The sequence below is a fragment of the Stigmatopora argus genome, chromosome 16, assembly GCF_051989625.1.
Source record: "Stigmatopora argus isolate UIUO_Sarg chromosome 16, RoL_Sarg_1.0, whole genome shotgun sequence".
Classification (NCBI taxonomy): domain Eukaryota; kingdom Metazoa; phylum Chordata; class Actinopteri; order Syngnathiformes; family Syngnathidae; genus Stigmatopora; species Stigmatopora argus.
In genome coordinates, this window is record NC_135402.1 from 2,332,757 (window position 1) to 2,355,801 (window position 23,045).

The 23,045-nt window shown below is 38.0% G+C and overlaps 3 protein-coding genes and 2 pseudogenes across 17 annotated transcripts in view; 3 read left to right on the top strand and 2 right to left on the bottom strand.

The window, feature by feature from the left end:
- LOC144091242 (uncharacterized) overlaps window positions 1-2,517 on the top strand; it is a 52,896-nt gene extending 50,379 nt beyond the window's left edge. For all 5 annotated transcript variants that reach the window (XR_013305653.1, XM_077623435.1, XM_077623433.1 and 2 more), the window contains 3 exons: window positions 91-187; window positions 1,531-1,672; window positions 2,356-2,517. The gene's annotated coding sequence lies outside the window, so the exon portion shown is untranslated. The remainder of the gene's footprint in view (window positions 1-90; window positions 188-1,530; window positions 1,673-2,355) is intronic.
- The window catches only part of vav2 (vav 2 guanine nucleotide exchange factor), a 106,319-nt gene continuing 83,312 nt past the window's right edge, over window positions 39-23,045 (bottom strand). For 3 of the 11 annotated variants that reach the window (XM_077623416.1, XM_077623426.1, XM_077623425.1), the window contains 21 exons: window positions 19,350-19,449; window positions 18,153-18,248; window positions 13,143-13,211; window positions 12,991-13,077; window positions 11,456-11,544; window positions 11,249-11,381; window positions 10,948-10,962; window positions 10,601-10,710; window positions 10,378-10,479; window positions 9,120-9,208; window positions 8,586-8,629; window positions 8,471-8,489; window positions 8,184-8,311; window positions 7,136-7,207; window positions 7,016-7,077; window positions 6,326-6,442; window positions 5,926-6,013; window positions 5,728-5,851; window positions 5,349-5,435; window positions 2,551-2,705; window positions 39-2,190 (listed from right to left, as the gene is read on the bottom strand). In XM_077623416.1, the coding sequence (XP_077479542.1) occupies window positions 2,143-2,190; window positions 2,551-2,705; window positions 5,349-5,435; window positions 5,728-5,851; window positions 5,926-6,013; window positions 6,326-6,442; window positions 7,016-7,077; window positions 7,136-7,207; window positions 8,184-8,311; window positions 8,471-8,489; window positions 8,586-8,629; window positions 9,120-9,208; window positions 10,378-10,479; window positions 10,601-10,710; window positions 10,948-10,962; window positions 11,249-11,381; window positions 11,456-11,544; window positions 12,991-13,077; window positions 13,143-13,211; window positions 18,153-18,248; window positions 19,350-19,449 (1,834 nt within the window). In that variant the 3' untranslated portion in view covers window positions 39-2,142. Of the gene's footprint in view, window positions 2,191-2,550; window positions 2,706-4,944; window positions 5,056-5,348; window positions 5,436-5,727; window positions 5,852-5,925; window positions 6,014-6,325; window positions 6,443-7,015; window positions 7,078-7,135; window positions 7,208-8,183; window positions 8,312-8,470; window positions 8,490-8,585; window positions 8,630-9,119; window positions 9,209-10,377; window positions 10,480-10,600; window positions 10,711-10,947; window positions 10,963-11,248; window positions 11,382-11,455; window positions 11,545-12,990; window positions 13,078-13,142; window positions 13,212-18,152; window positions 18,249-19,349; window positions 19,450-23,045 lie in introns of those variants that run through there. The other 8 variants (XM_077623418.1, XM_077623422.1, XM_077623421.1 and 5 more) reach the window with 8 other exon arrangements.
- LOC144091407 (5S ribosomal RNA) lies at window positions 4,179-4,296 on the top strand (annotated as a pseudogene).
- LOC144091400 (5S ribosomal RNA) lies at window positions 4,376-4,493 on the bottom strand (annotated as a pseudogene).
- Window positions 14,168-16,666, top strand: LOC144091271 (uncharacterized). Its single transcript, XM_077623490.1, has 3 exons — window positions 14,168-14,709; window positions 15,107-15,829; window positions 16,223-16,666. Exons 2-3 carry the CDS (start codon window positions 15,110-15,112, stop codon window positions 16,664-16,666), a joined length of 1,164 nt encoding a protein of 387 aa, XP_077479616.1. The 5' UTR covers window positions 14,168-14,709; window positions 15,107-15,109.

Genomic DNA, 23,045 nt, shown 5'->3' on the forward strand with positions numbered 1-23,045 from the left:
GGAATGTATTCTCCCACTTTGTGTGGGAGCATAGGTCATTTTTGTATTCAATTACAGCCTTTAAAGAATAACATTTTTGTGTGTTTTTAGGTGGCGCATCAAGAATACATTTGTACCAAGGGGATGATGATCCACAAATAGAAACAGACCAAATTAGAACGCAACCCCAACGGGAGAAGCTTTAAAGGTATTTTCAAACTTCGCCTTACTCAGCCTAAATAATACATTTTGAACCAGTTTAGGTGGCAAATAATATTAAACCCTCTAGTGGAGCCCTTTTTACAGCTACTATAATCTCCTCTTCCTCCTTAAAATTAGCAACGATATGATTGGCTTTCAATGTATAACTAGAAAGTGCTGCGACATTAAGTTTATTTGGATGTAAAGACCCTTATGTTATACCTAAAAGTTCTGTAGTCAACCGCGAGGTCTTTTAATCCATTTCGAATCCATTGTTGTGGTGTTTAGAGCCAAAAAGATCAGAATTGTGTCCCAGTATATGTGGACATGTACGCCATTTATTGCACAGTATACATGAGTGTAGATTTGATTATGATTAAACCGTGATTGAAGGTAAATTGACACACACGTATGTGGGATTTAGATTATGGCAGAGAACGTTTGTTTGCAAAACTGAAGAAAAAATGTGCGGAATAAGTAATAAGTGATGCGATGTAATCATCCATTCATACATTTTTCACCTTGGAAGCAAATTTTTGCTGTTTACGGTCAGTGTGGTCATGTGACTAAATTCACAAGAATTCACACTTGCCCTCAAGTTTTGTAATGTAAAACCTTTACAAGGTGCAATATTGATTTTAGACATAGAAAATGTTTTTGCTAGCACATAAATCTTTCCAGTTCAGCTTGTTATTTTTGCAGCGACCTAAAATATTTCCTAGTAAATTGTTTTGCGCGCACAAACTTTCTCTAGCGTAATTTTAATCCCATACACACACACATACAAACACTTTTATGGCAGTTTAATTTGCACCAGTAGAGAGGATTTCACATGGGGGTCACCTGATCATTTGTTTAAAAAAAATAAAAAATAAAAAACCAATAAGGCAGGGTACAACATAAATACTACATTTCAATGAAGACCATAAAACATGACCGGCATAGACTATTCTGGATAAAAAAATATATCTAAAATCAAAAGCAAAAAAAAAAATCAGAAGCAGTGGTGCGGTGTCCCTTTCACATCTCACTGATAATAAACAACAAAATTCACGTGAAGGAAGTGTGATTGCTACAAAAACCCATTTTGACTGTATTTCTGTAAATCTATTCTGAAATGGTTTAGTTTTATTTGAACTCTTTCTTACTGGTTTTGCATCCAGTGACCCAGCAGACATGTTGGCAGGCAATTGTGTCATTCCGCAATTTGAATGTGAACCAAGTGTCCTTCTAGTGATGGCAATTGTTCTTTTCCTGGCTGATGTTGAGGTCGAAAGCGAAGCTAAAAGTCTTTTTAAAAGGCACCGAACTGTACATTTAGTGTTTGTGTTTTTGTGTGATTTTGTGTAGGCCGCACATGGACGCGAGCATGCATGAGAAGCCGAGCCAGTCAAAGTTCTTTCCCTCCACTGGAGTCAACCCACAAGGCATCACCATGACAACTAAGGCAAAAAATCTGTCAACGTGGGGATAAAAAAGACCATCTGTTTACGTACGTATCCTTGTTTTTCTTTTTCTTTTTTAGACTTTCTGCGTTTGCTGAATTCCCACAATAACCACCGTCTTGATAATAATCTCTATTCAATAAATTATCTATACTGTACAATTATTTTTACCTCGCAGAGGTACGCGCGTTCAGTTTTCGTAAAGCTATCCACAGTCTGTTTTAGTCTTTGCCGTGTTAAATAAAGCCTCTTAAAAAGTTCATTCGGAGGCCAACGCACGGCGATTGGCGTTTTCCAGTCTCGGCTGTACAGAAATTAAATGGGGAATTGTGTAAAAGAAGCAAAAAAGATGAGGCATACTTGAAGATGGGGGCACGTGGCGGAAAGGTGCTTGCGATCTGGCCAAAGCGTAGGCAGCAACGTAAAAAAGAATCTTTCCTGGGAAGTGAGGTGTTTTCCTCTGAGATCAGTAGATACATTGAAGATGTTTCCTGGTTTGGTAGGCGACATCTAGCCCTTACTGGACTCCTTCTTCGTCCACATAGGTTGAGGGAAACCATCCGATCTTTAAAGAAAATAGGGAGGATGATGAGGGAAATTGGAGTGCAGGGCTTAAGTTAGACATTTTGTTAAAATTGCGATTTCTTTATACGTGAAATATGAACTTATCAGAAAAGACCCACACGTGTGAATGATTTCTAAAGGATATTTGCATTATTTTCATTCTCAGACGGAGCAACCTCATCCATCTTCGTTTAAGGCTTCACGCAGTGCCCGACGAGAGCCGTTGCTAAGCAATAAAGTTTTGCTACTTGTTGCGTCAGTGAACTGAAGAGAACATTTAATTTGGACGTTCCAGTCGAAGAAAAAAAACGGCAAATGCACGGCTGCGGGAAAGGTAAGGAGTGAGAGAATGTTTACTAACCCGTCCGTTGGCCTCGCCTTTCCACCAGCCTTGGTCTCCACCGATTTTGCTGTATATTTTCACGACGTCTCCTTCTCGCAGCGATAGTTCTCTCATGTCTCGCGCCGCAAAGTTGTATCTGGCCACCGCTGTGCTCACGACGCGAGGTGTAAACACTAAGAATGGCACAAACATAGTCGATTTATCCCCATGTGGAAAATGTATTGGCTGTGTGTAATTTTAAAAGTAACACATTCATTTGCATGTTATTCATCAATCGCTGTTTATTTTTCACACTTTAAGGCGCACGTTCAGTGAAAGGCCTATCTATCTGTAAGACATAGTATTAGTGGTGGTGATGGTAGTAGTCATGATGGCGTTGGTAGCAGTAGTAGTAGTAGTAGTGGTGGTGGTGGTAATTGTGACGGTGGCGTTGGTAGTAGTAGTAGTAGTGGTGGTGGTGATGGTAGTAGTGATGATGGTGATGGTCGTTGTGATGGTGGCGTTGGTAATAGTAGCAGTAGTGGTAGCATTGGTAGCAGTAGTAGTAGTGGTAGCGTTGGTAGCCGCAGTAGTGGTGGTAGTAGTGGTAGCGTTGGTAGCAGCAGTAGTAGTAGTAGTGGTGGTGGTAGTAGTGGTAGCGTTGGTAGCAGTAATAGTAGTAGTAGCGTTGGTAGCAGTAGTAGTGGTAGCGTTGGTAGCAGTAGTAGTGGTAGCGTTGGTAGCAGTAGTAGTGGTAGCGTTGGTAGCAGTAGTAGTGGTAGCGTTGGTAGCAGCAGTGGTAGTATAGTAGTGGTGGTGGTAGCGTTGGTAGCAGCAGCAGTAGCAGTAGTGGTAGTGTTGATAGCAGCAGTAGTAGTTGTAGCAGTAGTAGTGGTAGCATTGGTAACAGTAGTAGTAGTAGTACTGGTAGTGTTGGTAGCAGTAATAGTGGTGGCGATGGTAGTAGTGGTGGTGGTGATGGTAGTAGTAGTAGTGGTGGTCGTAATGGTAGTAGTAGTAGTAGTAGTAGTGGTGGTGGTCGTGATGGTAGTAGTGGTGGTGGTCGTGATGGTAGTAGTAGTAGTAGTAGTAGTGGTGGTGATGGTAGTAGTAGTGGTTAGGGGTTGTGTATCATACAGGGTGTTCTAAAATGTTTGACCCCATTTCATAGGCCAATCATTTTGAGAATTTTCATTGGAAAGACTTCAAATTTTCACCGCTTGTGTAGAAACGTTTCAAGTTTTTGTATGTAATGTTTGGCATTTCTATCTTTTCAGGTTAAGAGATGCCGTTTACTTCAAAAGAAAAGGCATTTTGCGTGTTACAGTATGCTCGGACTCCGTCACCGAAGACAGTGCAGCGTGACTTCTTCGCAAATTTTGCAAAGAAGGTAACAACTACAAAACAAATTAGGACTTGGCACCAAAAATTCAAGAAAAGGGATGGAATGTGGGGCTCCACACTTGCTATTCTAATACTCGTCCGAGTACTATGCAGGAAGGTTTCACGAACCTGCTCCACTGTTTCCAAATGATTGGCCTACGAAATGGGGTCAAACATTTGGGAATACCCTGTATTGGCGGGCCATATGCTCTAAACAGGTAAAAGTTGGATTTTGCTAAAATTATAGGTGCTACTCAAAATATCGGATCTCATGTCCTAGTTGGGCTTACGGCATACTACCCTGAAAACGCCCGATCACGTCTAACCTCGGAAGGTAAGCAGGGTCGGGTCTGGTTAGTACTTAGATGGGAGACTGTCCGGGAATACCAGGTGATGTAAGCTCTTATGTTACGAAGGTGAATTAGCTCGCATGCCAAGTGAGCACTCTACCACTTGAGCTAATTCCCCTTCGTAACGCAAGATCTTACAACACCTGGTATTCCCAGGCAGTCTCCCATCCAAGTACTAACCAGGCCCGACCCTACTTACCTTCCGAGGTTAGACGTGATCGGGCGTTTTCAGGGTAGTATGCCGTAAGCCCAACTAGGACATGAGATCAGATATTGTGAGTAGCATCTATAATTTTAGCAAAACCAAACTTTTACCTGTTTAGTGCACATGGCCCGCCAATACAGGGTGTTCCAAAATGTTCGACCCCACTTCGTAGGCCATTAATTTGGAGACAGCAAAGCCTTCCTGCGTAGTCCTTGTAAGAGTGTTAGAAGAGCAAGTGTGGAGCCCCACATTCCAGCCCTTTTCCTGAAATCTTTGGTGCCAAGTCCTAATTTGTTTTGTCGTTAATACCTCCTTTGCAAAATTTGTGAAGAAGTCACGCTACACTGTCTTCGGTGACGGAGTCCGAGCATACTGTAACACGCAAAATGCCTTTTCTTTCGAAGTCAACGGCATCTCTTAACCTGAAAAGATAGAAATGCCAAACGTTACATGCCAAAACTTGAAACATTTCTACACAACCTGTGAAAATTTGAGGCCATTCCAACGAAAATTCTCAAAATGATGGTCCTACGAAATACGGTCAAACATTTTGGAACACCTTGTACATCCACCAGATGAAGCTGTGCTAACTTCAAAGATGTTCATCTGTGGATAAGTGGTTAAAATTCATACAGCAAATGGAGGTAATAATTACTCTTGAAAATGAGAGACAGGGAAAAAACACTCAAGTTCAGTTTCAGCATGGCGCAATACAGGCGACAGCTAATTATTTCAATATAGGAGAGGAAATTGGTTTTCTCCCTGTGATTTAATGAAGGAAAGGAACCTGAGAAGAGCCTCATTAGTAAAATGAACAAAGGACACGAGAAGTCATGTTTGCTGTCCATTCGACAAGGCCATACTTTGAGGCAAGACAAAAGGAGTAAGTAAGCGAGTACCTGACCAAAAGGGAGCCGAGCTCTGAGAGGAGAAGTTCAAGCCCTGTGGACTAAGGAAGGAGAAGTTGTAGGAGGCGCAGGTGGCCGCTAAGAGCAGGAAAGACAAGGAGATAAAGTTGGGAAATGTGCACAAGTGCATGCAAAGCAGGAGCAGCCAGAAAAGACTAAAAAACCAGGGAAGAAAAGGCACCACAAACAACTTTTCTACCTCCAAGAGTGACAACAAATGGCCGTGTAAACTAAATTCTCAGTCCCACGTTGAGTTTTTTTGTAATATTGTTTCAGAAAACACTACAGCGCAAAATGTTTATTAAAAAACCCTAAAGAAAATTACTTTTCTCGAATTCATAATAACGGTTAAGACGATAAAAATTCATACCTGGTGAACGGGTGCTGGTTCGTGTTAATGAGCGCTCCCTTGCCTTGTAAGGATATCGCAACGTGGTGTCGAGCAGCTTGAAACTTTCTTTGAGCGAATGGGACTGATAATATTCCACCAGCTCCTGTTATGAAACACAACAAATTAAAAAGCATTAGATCCATTTTTGGCTTTTGTTTTGTCGGGTTTGCGTCTTACCAAAAGGCTTTCAAACTTCTTGGCCTCTGTGATGTGAATCCAGCTGTCTTTTTCAATGACTTTAATGTGTTTCACTTCATCATTAAACCTGTAAGACACAAACACATTTTATTTCCATGCCTACTAATATGAAATTTGGTTCTCCATAATTAACTTTACTTTACACACATCCGAAAATATGAATTGTTTACAGCACTCTCTGTCAAAAAGGTTCACGACCCCTGATCTAAACATCGATACTTTGTAGCAACTGCTCTCAGTGGTATTAAACGGAGGACTAAAGTGAAAACATTTGCTATGAATGTTAAACGGTGGGTAGAGAGAGAAACAGTACGAGAAATGTTGGAACGCAGCGGCTGATAAAAGCAGTTCAAGTGATTTTGTAAAAGGCAAAACTCACTTGATGCTGATGGCAAACCTCTCGGCTTCGGCCGTCCTCTCTCGGATGAGGTAGGTGCCGCTGATGTGGGATTTTAAGAGGTTGTCGGCTTGCTGGCGCTCCATGTTTCCAGCGTACCTAGAAAATAAACCTTTCAAGTGAGTTTTCTTCCCAAGAGCTGTCACCATACTCAACTTGAGTTCTGCACCTTTTACCGAATCCAGACTTACCTCTACTTATACTACGTATTTATCTATTACTATTTGTTGATGACCTATGTGCTTGTTTGTTTTTTGTTACTCCATAGACTCAGCGAGTGGTGCGCACTAAACGTCTTTCAAACCATGGAACTCATCCTGGACTTCAGACGGAACAAGACCGCTCTGCTCTGCTGATATCACTTGGACTACTTACTTATTCGTCTGTTGTTGTTATTTGTGCACTAAGTGGTGCAAATCTCATTATATTTGTAAAATGAAAATAAAAGCATTCAATTCAAGGTATGACCCCGCTAATTCATCATTTAACAGTAGCATACCTGTCAATTTATACATTTTGCTTTTTGGACATTTCAAATTGTATACGCCGTATTACCTTTCCACTATATAAATACAGCACGTCAGCAAGCAATGTACCCAGTATGCAGTAGCCCTGCCTATGTCTGGTGGTTTATCAAGTTCAATTTAAGATACAAATGTAAAAGCGGCCTACCAGGGATATCCGTAGTAGTCCGCGTCCCTCGATGACTGCCGGCTGGAAAACGACTGGAAGGGCTGTCAAGAACGGAATACTTGTCAACTTGTCCCTTACGCTACGTGCCGGATCACTTACCTTTGGGTCGAGGTAAGGTTTAACGCAGGAACTAGGGAAGAATCCATTCTTTTGTGTTTGAATCAGCCGCCCCTGAGTACACATGGATATAAGTCATTCATTCATATAATTCATGTGTATATATGTGTATGTATATGTACATACATATACATACATATGCATACATACATATACATACATATGCATACATATGCATACATACATATACATACATATGCATACATACATATACATACATATGCATACATATATACATACATATATATACATACATATATATACATATATATACATACATATATATACATATATATACATACATATACATACATATACATACATATACATACATATACATACATATACATACATACATATACATACATATATATACATACATATATATATACATACATATATATACATACATACATATATACATACATATATACATATATATATACATATATATATACATACATATATATACATACATATACATACATACATATATATACATACATATATATACATATATACATACATATATATACATACATACATATATATACATACATACATATATATACATACATACATATATATATACATACATACATATACATATATATATATACACACATATATATATACACACATACATATATACATACATATATACATATACATACATATATACATACATATATACATATACATACATATATACATACATATACATACATATATACATATACACATACATATAAACATATATAGACATACATACATATAAACATATATACACATACATATATATAACAGCAGCATAAAAAATCCAATCTGGCAAATTGTTTTTTAAATATAATGTATTATTTGTTTTGAATGGGCCCTGGAGAATTTGAGTGCATTTTAAGAGAGTATAAAAATAAGCGAAACATGAAACGAAGCAAAGAGCCACATGCGGCTCGAAAGCCACACGTTCGCCGCCCCTGATAAAGTACTCCAGACTGTGTCATGGTAACAAAGAGGTCCGTGTTGGCTTTACCTCCCACCAAGCGGTGTCAGGGTCCCCCTTTAACAGCTCGATGTAGTCTCCTGTTTGAAAAGAGAGAGCGGTCTTCCCCGGGGGTGCCGGTGTACCGTGGTAGTTTCTCACTGCGACCATCTTGGGACCTGCAATAGAGGTCATCATTAATATGACAGTATGTGTGTAGTATGAATGACACTGTGGAGGATGTAGCTCTTCCCACAAGATGGCACTAAAGACCTTTGCTACTTCAGAATTCTGTTTTTTGACGCTCTCGTGCTGTCTTGTGCAGAAATTCCACTTACCAGGGGACAGTCCTGGTTCCTAAAAATGGCAAACACAAAAAGTCATGATTAGGACCATCATTAGACAATTGTGTGTATGACAATTCACATTATAAGCTGCCAGGTATCTACTCACCAAGTCTAGAGGATCTGAAATGAAGGACAGGCGGTTGATTAAGTCTAAGACATTGGCAAAAATGAGGATTTCATTTATATTTCAAGTGCAAGTAATTAAAATTTTTAGCAAACAAATAATTGAACAGCTTAATGCGTTAAAATGTTCTAATAATCACCAAGGTTCATCATTTCATATAGTCACAGAAAAATTAATTAGAGAGTGTTCCAATTAAAAATGTGTTGAATATGAACGGCATCAAACCACCGTTTTTTATGTGGAAAAAAATGATTTAAGTGATTAACAAGAAAATTAGTGAATCAATATAAGCCATATTATTGGCTGGCCACCATTTCACGTGCCCAAAGTTACTTGGACTGGTCTCCAGCACCCCCCGCAACCGATAAACGGTACAGAAAAAGTAAGAATTATTACTAGGCATTTAAAAGGAACAAAAAAACTGCAGAAACAATGTCAAACTGCCCATTTAACTTGTCTATTTGCATTCTAAAAGAAGCTATTTTATACGTATGTGAAATAAGAAGAAAAACTTACTTATTTTGCAGATGGTGATCACTTCTAAACACTCTTTGTGTGCTCCTGTGCCACATCGAGAGCAGAAGTAACCCTGATAGAAAATGCCCCTAAAGGACACACAAACACACAACACACACACACACACACACACGAGTGTAAATATGTGATTAACACAGTAGTTCCCTTGGATCCTATTTTAAAAAAAATTAAGTGCAACAACAATTACCCCACAGCAAAACAAAAAAGTGATATTAATTTGAATGGAAAATGACTCTCTGCTTATGATCAGTTTTTTTCCCCCTCCAATGTTTTTCAATATTTGCATTCATCACACATTGTCTGGAGAAGAAAGTGTGAGACCACCACGGGATTGGCCGGGCCACTTTGCTAATTAGCATGTAGAGAGCAGGAATTGTGTGTGACCCACGCTTTTTACACCGAATGGGAATTTAGGTCAGGCCAGCCATGAAATGTGTGGGTCAATACACAAAGTGGAGTTTAGCCAGGCAAACTGCACTCTGCTCAGTCTGCTGTGACAGAGACAGACGTGGTGATTCCTTGACGCGGGTTATCCCTCCCCCCCACTCGCGTGCTTCCGTGCTCTGACATAAAAGAAGATTCCGTTTGACGGGATAATGACTAAAAATATTCTCCGTCAGCCTCCCTTTTTTTTAAATACTTCATTTGCCAACAGCCATGAAATGACGAATAAGAGCAAGGCACCAGGAGGCAGAATTTGAATGCGGTTACGTCATATAATTTTTCTTTTCTTTTCCTCCCTTATTCATTTTATCTTGCATTTTGAATATCAGGACACCCAGAGGATGAATAGTTAGCACGTCGGCCTCGCATTTCTTGGGCCCCGGGTTCAAATCCAGGTCGGTCCACCTGTGTGGAATTTGCATGTTCTGTGGGTTTTTTTGCGAGTACTTCGGTTTTCTCCCACATTTCAAAAACATGCATGGTAGGCTGATTGGACACTCTAAATTGCCACTAGCTATGATTGAATGTCCTTTGTCTCGTCGCGCCCTGCCTCAAGCCCAAAGTCAGCTGGGATAGGCTCCAGCACCCCCCGCGACCCTAGTGAGGATAAAGCAGTTCAGAAAATGAATTCATTCATTTTTAACACCAACCTGCACAAGGGATTAAAGATGGAAATTAGCCTTTGGCTATAATATTACATATTGTATTGTCCATTCATTAAATAAATCCAACTTGATTTCTGCGGTGTTGTACTACAAAGACGGCGTGTGCGAATCGTTGATTGTTTTTTTACCTCAATAGCATCTTGCAGGCTCGGCAGTTGGTGTTTTTATCAAATGTGTGCATTTGGAAGTTATGCTGGTTCGCCGTGGCTCTCTCCGGTTTGATGTTGGACCTGGCAGCAACATGAGAACAACATAAGAACAACAACAACAACAAAGCAGACAACTGGCATTATTTCTGTCGCGATTGCTCGAGTTCATTCAAGTACAATGCGACGTGCGTATCATCCTTACATGGCCATTTCAAACTGTTCCATCCACTTCCGTTTCGTCTCTTCCGTTTTACAAAAGAACTGGAAGCCCTGTTTTCCTTGCAGGTGGATCAGGTAGAATCCGTAAGACCACTGGAGACAAAAAAACGGGCAAGCGGCTTTGCCGTAAAATTCACTTCAAAGCAAAAGGCGAGATGTTAAATTTAAAAAAAAGTCCATTCATGTCAAAACTGAATGATGCTGGACATGCTTTTCTGATGTGTGCATGTGTGTGTGTGTGTGTGTGCAAGAAGTTGAAAGCAGCGTTTCTGTCAGCCAAGTCGGCCAAGATGAGAAAATGAGTTTAAGGAAGGAGTCACTTAAGCTTACCATTTTTCCACTTGACTGGTAAGCATGCAAAAAGAAAAAAAACACCATAAAAAGAGCCCGTTACACATGCAACATGGACACCGACCGACACATGCAGATTTCAAACAAACAAGCCGTGTTCAAAACTAGCTTGGCTGTAAAGTTTTCAGAATAAATGACCCTTGCTGCATTTACGTGATTTCTCAGGCATGGATGAGTAAGTCAAGTCCTATAATATGAAATATGAGCCTTTCTACAAATGTCACATGATTGTCACTTCCTGACAAATGGCTTGGCGTCAAGACAAATGTTCCTTTCTTACCTTTTTCATGTCTCTGTTGTTCATAGGGTCATCGGACATTTTATAAGACTGCAGCTCGATAATCTCTTTTAGCTCGTAGCTATAACCTTTCCTCTTGCAGACAATGACCACTTTGTCGAAGAGGAATATATACCTAAAAAAATATGTGTGATTTAAGAAGGGAATGCTTCTCATTATTGGATTTTCTGGGCAAAGTTTGGGACTCACCGATCCTGTTTGGTCCGGTTCACGATGGAGCAGACCTTGAGCTCGCCGTCTATCTTTGGTCTTCCGTACTCCTCCAGCTTGACCTGCTGCTTAGGTCACACGGACAGTCGGGGTCAATTCACCGTTTGCAATAATTAATCAATGCCTATTTATTCATTACAAGCATCTGACGCGCACATAGAGGCCAAATCGATCTAGACAAAGGGTGTCAAACTCGGGTTGGTTCGCGGGCCGCATTAACGTCAACTCTATTTTATGTGGGCCGGACCATTTTAGATCTAATATCTAGATTTTTTTTTAATTGGATTAAAAGAACTGGATCAAAAGCCCTAAATTGTCAGTTTTTTTTAGATCTAAAGCAGGGGTAGGGAACCTATGGCTCGGAAGCCACATGTGGCTCTTTTGATGGGTGCATCTGGCTCTTCGCTAACCTGTGAGGTAAAATATGGAAATCGCTGGTGACAGAACTGAGATATTACATTTAGAACTGCTTTAATCTTCTTCTTTTTTTGCTTTAATCTTCTTCTTTTTTTTCGCAGTAGACTTCTGGAATGCATCCTCTCATTGATTAGCAACAGCATAAGAATATTTTCAAAAATATTCATTTTTTTTCCACTTTAAAAGTGGTGAAATGACAAAAAAAAAATTGAAAAGGCACTTGTTTACATGTATGTATTTTGACTTTTAAATTCATAGTATGGCTCACAAGGAATAACATTGGGAAATATGAATTTGTATGTGGCTCTCTTCGTCAAAAAGGTTCCCGACCCCTGATCTAAAGCAATGTTTATTTGAGCTTTTTTTTCTTAGTATTGGAAAATGTCTTTTAATCATGTTTTTTATTTCAAATGGAAACAAAAAAAAATTAAAGTGGAAAACGGAAAATATTTGTATATTTATTTTTAGATTTTACAAAATGCTTTTTGAACTAAAAAACACAAAAGAAAAAAAATATTTAAAAAAATTGCAATGATTGTTTTTAAAAAGGGGAAAATCAGGAAATGTAATGTACATCTATAATCATTTGAATTTGATCTTAAAACAGAAAGTCGCCACTCATGATTTACTTTCTCAGGCCGCACAAAATGATGCGCCGGGCCAGATTTGGCCCCCGGGCCGGCACTTTGACACCTGTGATGTAGACTAAATGATAATCATCTGTATACTTGTATTTTGGGGGATTTTAAATGGCTATTTTTCCCCTACGCTTTGTCTTTTAAATAATAAAGCCCCTTTTTCATAGGGCTGACAAGCTTAATTTTTTTTTTATTAAGAATTTTCGTTCATCCCATGTTGCATTTTGAATGCATACATATTAATATTAGCACGACTGTTCTGTAACCCAACAACATTTTGAGTTATTGACTGTATTGAATATCTTAAATCTGCAATTTCCTATTGGTTGGGAGCCCAAAATTTAAATTTCCTACCGCCGGGCATGAACTCCAGAGCGAAAAACAAATTATATTATATTATTACTATATTGCTTAACATCATCATCATCATTGTAGTTATAATCAAGTGAAAATACTTACAAGATTTTCAATGGAACTTTGGAATTCACTTATTTTCTTCAATGTCTCGTTGTCTCTCTTGACCTCGTTGATGTACATGGCCAAGTCCTAAAAGCGCCAAAAAAAGTGATTTTATCATTTAAAATGAAATGAAATCTATTTTTAACACCCACCTGCATCGCCTCGAGCGCTTCTTTGAGTTGTTGTCTTTCTGGCCGGTCTGCTGAATGACTCAAAAGTTCCTGTCAAGACAATTTGTACGATGTCGTAATTTGCAGAAAAGCATCTCTGACATAAAGTTAAAAAAAAAGAAGATATCTCATTATGTTAGCAAAAAGGAGGCAGATAATGTTGTATATTTCTCTTTATATTGATCAGAGAATTGACACAAATATGCCTCGAGCAACATAAAAAAATGGAGACGAATTAGTTGGAGAGAATGAAGCAACTGTGGTCAACCGAAAATATTCTGTATCTTTATGATCAGCAATTGCTTTTCGTCTATTCCACTGGGGTGGGATGTGGGGGGGTGATTAAATGCTGCAATGATGCATGAAAGGCCATGGAGCTGCAATGAGATTTACAACGATAAATCATTGCAAGTGGGGAAAGGAGAGGACGTGTTGGTGTTCACGATGTCCTTTCCTCTTTCTTTGCAGCAGCCAAAAAAATCTCAAACTGGAATGGGGTGTAAAACTCTGGGAAAATGTTTAATGGGACGCCCAGTTTTGGAAGCACGACTTGTGTGGCCGATTTAGAAAATCCTGCCAACATAGGACGTGATACACATAGTACAGTGGTACCTCGACATACGAGTAGACCGATATACAAGAAATTTGACAGACGAGATACGGAATATTTTGAAGGGAATACAAAAGCAAACAGCCCATCGATAGTGAAAGTCAGGGTGGAGGCGGGGCCAATAGAGCCAACCCGGGATTGGATTGGATTGGATAATTTTATTCATGCCGTATTTGGAAATTTTGTTGTCACAGTAGCAAGAGAGTGAGGATGCAGAATTAGGAAAGGCATTTTAGACATAAATAGATAGGTAATATGTAAGTTAATAAATAAATACATGAATAAATATATAAATGAATACGCGTGTGGCTGATATATATATATACACATATATATACACATATATACACACATATATACACATATATACATATATATATATATACATACACATATATGGGTCATTTTCACATAATTCAGCAAATAACGGTAAAGATATGGCCCTGGACTTTCCCTTTATGTGTTACAAAGTTATAAAAATTAATTACTACTGCTTTGTTTGCCACATATTATACTACATTTGGCACCAATTTTAAGAGAAATCTATTTGAGACACAAATACATTGAGAGCCAGTTTATGTTGAATTTGTCCACTCCGTTAGATGTCCAGAATCTAGTGTCACAGTTTATAGGAATGAAAAGTCGGGTTATGATTTATTTGTTTGTCTCTATTTAGAATGTGTTGTTTAGATTTGTTTCAATAGTATTTTCACTCAAGTTGTCTTTGAGAAAAATGCAAAAGAATTGCAACTGCAAACAGTTTTACTGATGTACCTTTCATATCAGTTAGTGTGTCTTTACCGTTATCACATGAGAAATACACCAAAAAATTCACAGTAAATACACCAGGTGGCTGGTGTGGGAGAAGTACCAGGATGTTGTCAGCCATATTGTCAACGCCAGCTAAGCAGAAGCCATGAGAATGAAACTAAAACCAAGGTAAGGACCATACCTGTGAAATGTCGTAACAATTCCATGTCTTTACCGATGTCCTAAAAACTTGGTGAACATAATTACTTTGCTTTTTAATGAACTGGGCATGGTGTATGCATGCAGAACACTATCATTTACTGAGTGCCAAGAAATACCATCTACCAATGTCAAAGGCTGAGGTGGAATGTTGTGTCTTTACCGTTAATAAATTTTGTCTTTACCGTTATAACGGGAAAGACGTATCATATAACGGGAAAGACTAAGTAGAAAAGGTGTATACAATAGATATGTAGAGATGAAATACATATTTTTAAATATACAACAGATATGTAGAGATGACGCTAACATGTTATGCTATGTTTATGTGTATACTAATTCCTGCTTTGATTTGTAAAATTTCCAGAACATGAATCCATTTAAGAAAAAAGGCGGTAAGCCACCTGCGAAAAAATCTAATGCTGCAGCGATGCGCAAATGCAGGGAGAAGATTAAAAATGACCCTGGAGCCTATCACAAATATTTAGAGAAAGAAAGGGAACGATATCAGAAAAGAAAGGCACAAGGAAAGATTCCAAATATTCACAAGCTTTCAGAGAGGGAGCAAAGGCAACTGAGAAGAAAATGGAAGCTCAACCAACGAAAGCAAAGGAGCAAGAAATTCCAACAACTGGAAGAGGATCTGCCAAGCACTCCCCCACCTAGCCCAGATGCTGATGAATTTGGTGAACCACAACCAGGACCATCGCAACCATCAACACAAAAGAAAGCTGGCAGGAGAAAGACGCAAGCCCGGGACCGCAAAGCATACAGAACAATTACCAAGAATAATGCTCAGATCAAGCAATATCAAACTGAAATACGGAAATTGAAAAGAAAGATCAGCAGAATGCAGAATGCTCAGCAGTTGAGTGTTAACGTGATCAGCGATTCTCCAGCATCGAAGGCATATTCCCTCCTTTCCAGCGGGAATAACAACAGGATAAGGAAGGAGCTAACATTCTGCTATGAGAATCAATCTGTTTTTCAGGACCTGACCTACCAAGTTGCTGCCCTTACAGATACCCAGGACCGACAAGACATCCTTGAGGACCAGCCAGCTCGCCAAAAGGATCAGCCAGCTAATGAGGTTGGCTCTGGTTTTTAAATTGTGCATGCATTTTGCTGAATGTTTGAGGTTCTTACCCTTCTGCTCTTGCACAGTTAAAGTCAGGGTGGTAAAATTGCTGAAAATGTTGACTTTATCAAACAGAGATGGTGCTGTGACATTGATTTAACATTATAGACCATTACGTGAAGATGGACAAAATTGAATGTTATAAAAGAGTTGTTTGGAACAACAGTCTTACATGACGAAGAAAAGATGTCAGTGCTATTATTCATCAAGCAGCCATTTACTTTAATTTAATCTCACTCCCTATTTATATATGTAACAGCTTAATTCAATCACCTTGTCTCTTGTCAATACTGTACCAATTTGACGTGAATATAATAATATATAATGATTTGTGCTTTCTTTCAGCATGGAGCATCAGTATCTTGTGACAGAGAACATTTGTCACCTGTCCAGATCAGGCCCTTCGCTAATAAGGCAGCACTCTCTGATTATGACAGCCTGGAAGAATCTACTGAAATCTTTCCTATCGAAGATGAAGTCAGTACCACAAATCTGAAGTTAGGTGATTTTGTTCTTGTGAAGTATTGCGGGAAAAAGTCCGTTCAACATTTTGTGGGAAAGATCATTCAAAACTTTGATGAAGATGATGAAGCTCTGGTGCAATTTATGCGTCGCAAGTCCAGTGTTATGAAAAAACCTTTGTTTGTGTATCCTGAAATGGATGACTTGGATGACATACACATAGACAATATTGTTATGAGATTGCCACCTCCTACAACAACAGGAGGAACCTCACGCACTGGAAAGCAGCATGTTTTTGATGTAGACCTAGGGAACTACAACTGTTAAGATTGTGCACTCAAGTATCCTATCATTTGATCATTGCTAACTTTGATTATATTGGCAACTTCTTTATCATTTGTCAGTATTAGCTTAAGATGTTTAGGCTTTAAGACAATTTCATGTTGTTGACAGTAAATCTGTATTTACAATTTCTTCCGTAAGACCGTATATATGTGTTCGAGTTGTATTACAATAAAGTTTACAGATATTAATCAATGTGTATATTTTATTTTTGCAGGGCTTTAAGAAAAAAGAAAAAAAAAAACAAATTTTTTTTATTGAATTTGACTTCAAAGTTTCCCCGGCAGATATCCCAATATAAGGGCTGGGGTACACTGTTACCATCATTTTACTGAAATTGCAACTAAGAGTACTTTATATAATTGCCACTAGTTCTTAATGGCCTTTTCCACACTACTGATACCCACAACAAAACACATAAAGGTCTTAGTTTTTCCCTGACATAGACTGAAGTTTCACCATACTGTCTTTTCCGTTATGCTTGGTCTTTACCGTTTTTGGAATAACGGGAAAGACCAATCCATATTTTTTAAATTTTAATTAATTATGTTTTCATTAAAGTTCCAGCTAAGATATTTCCAGGCAGTGCTAGTGTTGCTAATTAGAGATAATCAGAATGCTTGAATTGCATTTTGTAAATTATTCATTTTCTGAAAGTGTCTTTACCGTTATTTGCTGAATTATGTGAAAATGACCCATATACACATATATATATATATATATATATATATATATATATATATATATATACACACATATACACACATATATATACATATATATATATATATATACATACACATATACACATATATATACACACACACATATATACACATATATATACACATATATACATATATATATATATATATACATACGTGTACATACACACATATATATACATACGTGTACATACACACATATATACATACATACACAGATGAACATGCATGCATTCGGTAGGTCTTAACACTCAGCCATTTGTTTTGTTAAAGAAGAAAGAGAAGGTATAAAATTTTAAAACAAAATTAGAATCAAGTTTAGAGATAAATTTATTTTTGAGTGTCTCCATCGTAATCCAAGTTCATTTAAATTTGTTTATGTTATGTTATGAGCGCGTTGCCATGCAAAAAGTCCCCCCCCCTCTGTCCCCCTCTCTCTACCCTCCGCGAAATCCGTCTAATTTGAGTTCTGTTAAACACATTTTAGTATACTATTAAACCACTAGTTATTTGATACTTTGTTAATAGATGGCGAATTAGAACAAATAAAACAATTTTTCCAATCCGATAGCCTGTTTTTGGTGTTTTTTCAGAGGGTTGGAACAAATTAATTAGTTTTTAGTTCATTTCAATGGGAAACGTTCATTTGAGTTACGAGAAGATCGACATACGAGCTCAATCCCGCAACGAATTAAGCTCGTATCTCGAGGTACAACTGTATACACTTAACAGAACATATTTTCTACCTTTAATAGTAGGTGATACTTGAGTACCCTCTGCATGGGAACCACCAGAAGATCCTGGAGCTTAAATTTGCCATCCTGGACTTTCATGGTACATTCCTGTAAGGCAACAACACACATCCATTTAATTTTTAATAACATTACAATATACAGCAGGCTATATTTCCTACCCGGTAATAAGTGACATGCAAGCTTGTTTAACAATGAATGGAAATTGGTTGCTTCCGTATTTTGCATTGAATTGCAAATGTTTATGATTTGAGTACACAAAAGCAGCTATTTGTGAGACAAATGGCACACATGCTAACTTGGCGCTTCTTTTGACAAAAGCGCGAGTCTTTATGGCTCCGTCGTATTAGTTTGTTGACACGTTTTTATGCGCTTGCCCTCTGTCGTAACATGGCAGGCATATCAAAATGACTGGAATGGGAGAAGCATTAATTATTATTTTTTGGGGTGGCGGAGTTTAGTGGCCAGTTGGGAATTGAATTATCCATTTTAGTTTTTTTTTGTGTGTGTTTATATGTTCAAACCACTCATTTGCTGAGCTTTGTTTTCCTAAAAATTTTAAAAAATGAAGTCGGCAAAGCCCCCCTATACAAGCATTGCCACTACATTTTGATTATCTTAAATTGTGCAATATTTTAGTATTTACCTTGCCAGGATGTGACTTTTTATATCTTTATATTACTTATTTATGGTTTTTTTTTAATGGGAAAACGCACTTTGTGGAGTAGCACCATCAATTTCGTTATACGCAGCTGTGTAGACACCAAAAAATGATAACTACGGTCAAATTGTGGAACTCGTATGGTAGCTTGAAGGACAAAATCATATTAAGTTACATTTTAATGGGAAAATTAAAGCATTTTTTAAAACAGATGAAATTTTAACCAGCAAAAATGCCGTTTTCATCACGAGGGAGCTACGAGGTAAAAATAATAATAAAATACCGGAAGAATGATAACAAAATAAACTTAATGCGGGCGGAATTTCTCTAATGCTGCAGCAGAGGTGTTAACAAATATTAGAATTACAGTACAAATGGGTGCATGAATTCACCCCATCATCATTTTTCACCAATAATCGGTTAAAAAGAGTATTACTTTTAAGTATAGTTTAAAATTAGAGCTTTTTTCGTGTAAAGGAATGATGTCAAATCTGTAGAGAACTCTGGTTTTCATTGGTGTTATTGATTACCTCCACTTTGATCTTCACATCCTCCCGCGTCGCGATGAGTTCATCTAGTGTTTTCTGTGCATTCTCCATGTGGCTGCAGTACTGGCCATAGATCAATAATCTAGGGAGACAAAATTACAATGAATTTCCACTCCATGCAGTGCAGTAAATGGAATGTGGCATTAATGATGTTCTCCTTTTCAACACCATTCATTTTCATTGACGCCAAACATGCCTGTTTTTGGAAAACTATGACAATCCACTGTAAAATTGGATTTCCAATAAGGTTTAATTCAAATATCTAATCATTTACAGCAACAAAAATTCAACCAGATTGTCTAAAAGTTTAGGAATTGAACTGAAATGCAATATTATCATTGAGGATCTTTTTTGTGTGTGTTTGTTTTGCAGTGTATTTGATTTTGTTCACATTTGACCCAGCAGTCCAATTTAATTTACTAAATTGGAATTTGTAAATTACACCTTATCCCTGCTTATTCTCATCCATGATTCATTTGGGTGGCAGTGAACTGAATATATTAAACATGCTGATTAAATAAGCCTGTGGTTGTTCAATTAAATCATTTTAGCAGTTCCGCAAAAAGAACTAATTGCGGCAAAGCAACTCAAAAATTGATATTTCTGACTCACAGATTTGAATCAAATGGGAAAGAAAATTAGATTAGATGATTTCAAAACATAAGAAAAAGGCGCCACGCCTTGATATTGAAGCAAAGGGTTAAATATTTCATTTAAGAACACCTCCAAGTTGTTAAGAAAATGTACTCCACATTAATCTTGAGATTTATAACAAAATCTGATAGCTGAGCTGGGGAGCAATTTACCACAATGGGAAGCAGATGAATGAATATGTGAATAAATGTATTATAATTTGAATTGAATTGTGAATACCATGAATAAGTAATGACTAGATTTGAATCCCAGGGCAATATTTGGAGGGGTCTTGCCTGTAAAATGTAATGACTGAGGGCCAATAAATGGATGTTTGAATCCATTGCTGTGGATTTGAGAGCTGGAAAAAAATAATATGTTCAATAAATTCATTTTAAGTGACAAGAATATCAAGGCTATGTTCATTAGATATAATAATGGAAACCTGACATCGATCTAGAGGTCACATTTGTCACTTTTTTTTTCCTCACCAAGTTAAACAGAACATTTTCGTGATCTGACGTAAACGGCATGACAACGTTAAAGATGGTAAACGCAGATCGGGTGACTACAAACGCGAGTCACGTCAACAAAATAAAAGCATTAAGGGAGAAAATAATATGTTTACAATTTAATAACATAATATGATTGGAGTCAAGGGCTTGCTACTTCCAAGCATGGATGCCAAAGGACTAATAAGCATATTGCTCCTATAATTAGTCCATCACATCCGCTCTACTCGTCTGGGCACGCAACACACAGTAGGAGCTAAACACTCATAAATTCCTGATTTTATGCTTTCACTTTCTCTTTAAAAATGCTGTGAGTCACAAGAGCCATGTATGCTGACATTTAGGATGGAATCAATGAATAAATAAATGCTCTTAAAAAAGGGCAAATGTATCAATATGGAATATATGATGAATGGTCTTTGTTTATCTATTGTTTTTAGATAAATGATCTTACCTTTAAGTTAGTCAAGAAAACTATCTACTAAATACTAGTATTTATAAAACTGCCAGAATTAGAAAGCTAAAGAGATAAAGCATACCGGTCAATTTATACGTTTTTCCCGTATTTTATCCGTTTTTTGATCATTTCAAACTGTGTACGCCGTATAACAACTTTTGAACTGGATTTTTTACAGTATTTTTTTGGTAAAAACGATCTCGTTTTACCCAAAGAGATAAAGCAGACCTGTCAGCTTATACATTTTTCCTGTATTTTATACGTTTTTTGATCATTTCAAATTGTGTACGCCGTATAACAACTTTTGTACGGGATTTTTTTAAGTAAGTTTTTTGTAAAAACGATCTCGTTTTACCCAAAGAGGTAAAGTATACCTGTCAACTTATACATTTTCCGCTATTTTATACGTTTTTCCATTTCAAATTGTGTACGCCATATAACAACTTTCGTACAGGATTTTTTTTAAGTACGTTTTTTGTAAAAATGATCTAGTTTTACCCAAAAAGATAAAGCATACCTGTCAACTTATACATTTTCCCATATTTTATACGTTTTTTCATTTCAAATTGTGTACGCCATATAACAACTTTTGTACGGTATTTTTTTAAGGACATTTTTTGTAAAAACGATCTCGTTTTACCCATTTCTAATCCGCTCTAATCCGGATCGTCTCGGTCACTGGTAGCAGACAAAAACGTCATTGTGGACTGCTAATATTGTCATGCAGGCGCATTCCCCTTTTCACTATATAAATATAGCGCGTCAGCAAGCTGTCAGCGTCATACGACATCTACAAAATCTTGAATTTAGTGCATACTGATTGGACACCCGGTCTATTTTGGAGAAAATTTTAGACTTTTTAAGTGCGCCCTATGTGAGTAAAATGTGGTGCGTTGCATTAATACTTTTTTTTAATTGCATAATAAGGGGAATTGCAATGATTAACAAGGGGAGCGATTGACCGAGGTTGCCAGGTATGATAAAGTGTGGCCAGGGCACAATTGTGAGTCGAATTTACTTGGGTAAAGCCGCCCCAGTGAAGAAATCTCACGGATAACTCGAAGCGACACGCTATAGTGAAAGCAAATAGTCTCTCACACGTCCTATTGGGTCGCCCTTCACCTCCATTCAACCTATCCAACACAGGAAATGGAGAAAGTAGCAATCCAATGCTCTTCTTGAGGAGCCTCATTGGGTGGCCATGATGAGGCCCTGCGAGGAAATCCCAGAGACGCAATTTTTCGTAAATTAGTGAGGCAACGTCCCCAACGAAGATATCGCTAATTTGCTCTCTTTGCGAACGTTTCCATTCAGGTACGCTCTTACAACGGCGGTGGTGAGCGAGCGCTGACATTTTGGCAATGGCATTCAGCTCAATGACAAATAAGAAAAAGGGGCTTTTCATCTTTGGTGCCAACACGAGAGCAAAATAATTCAAGCACATTGTTGTAAAGGTCATCGGGACATACAAGCATAGATAAGCAAATGAATTACGTCCCGCCGGGTCTTCGGCGACATCGGCGGGATGCGTGATGAGCGAGTTCAAATCCCTCGGTCACTCTTGTTTGTGGCCAATGAGAGACAAGACGGCGCGGGCCCCATTATGAGGCGGGTTCACGTGTCAATCACATGCAGCACGTTGACGCTTGTAAGGAAGAAAATCTGCAAATCTAATGAACTCCTTCCTAAAATAAACCGCCAGCGCATTGGGGGAAATGTCAGAGAATTTAAATATTAGCAATGGCATCTGTCAGTTTGTTTTTGAAAAGAGGTGGACTATTTGTGTCGGGTATGATCAGAGTTTTTGAGAGGGGAAAAAAGTGCAGGGATTGGTCGGTGGGAGAGGATATGACACACTGCCAATCAAGGGAGAGACAAAAGAAATTACTCTTTCAGGATTAACCTTTTCATGGAATTTCTTAAAGGGACAGTGGGACACATACAACGGGGTTAGGGGGACTCCAACTGAGAATGTGTCTATTTTGATTGACATCTAATCAATATACTCTGTATAGACCTTTCACAATGATTGATCTGGGGTAAACTCAGAAATATTTGGAATTGGAACTGTCTAAT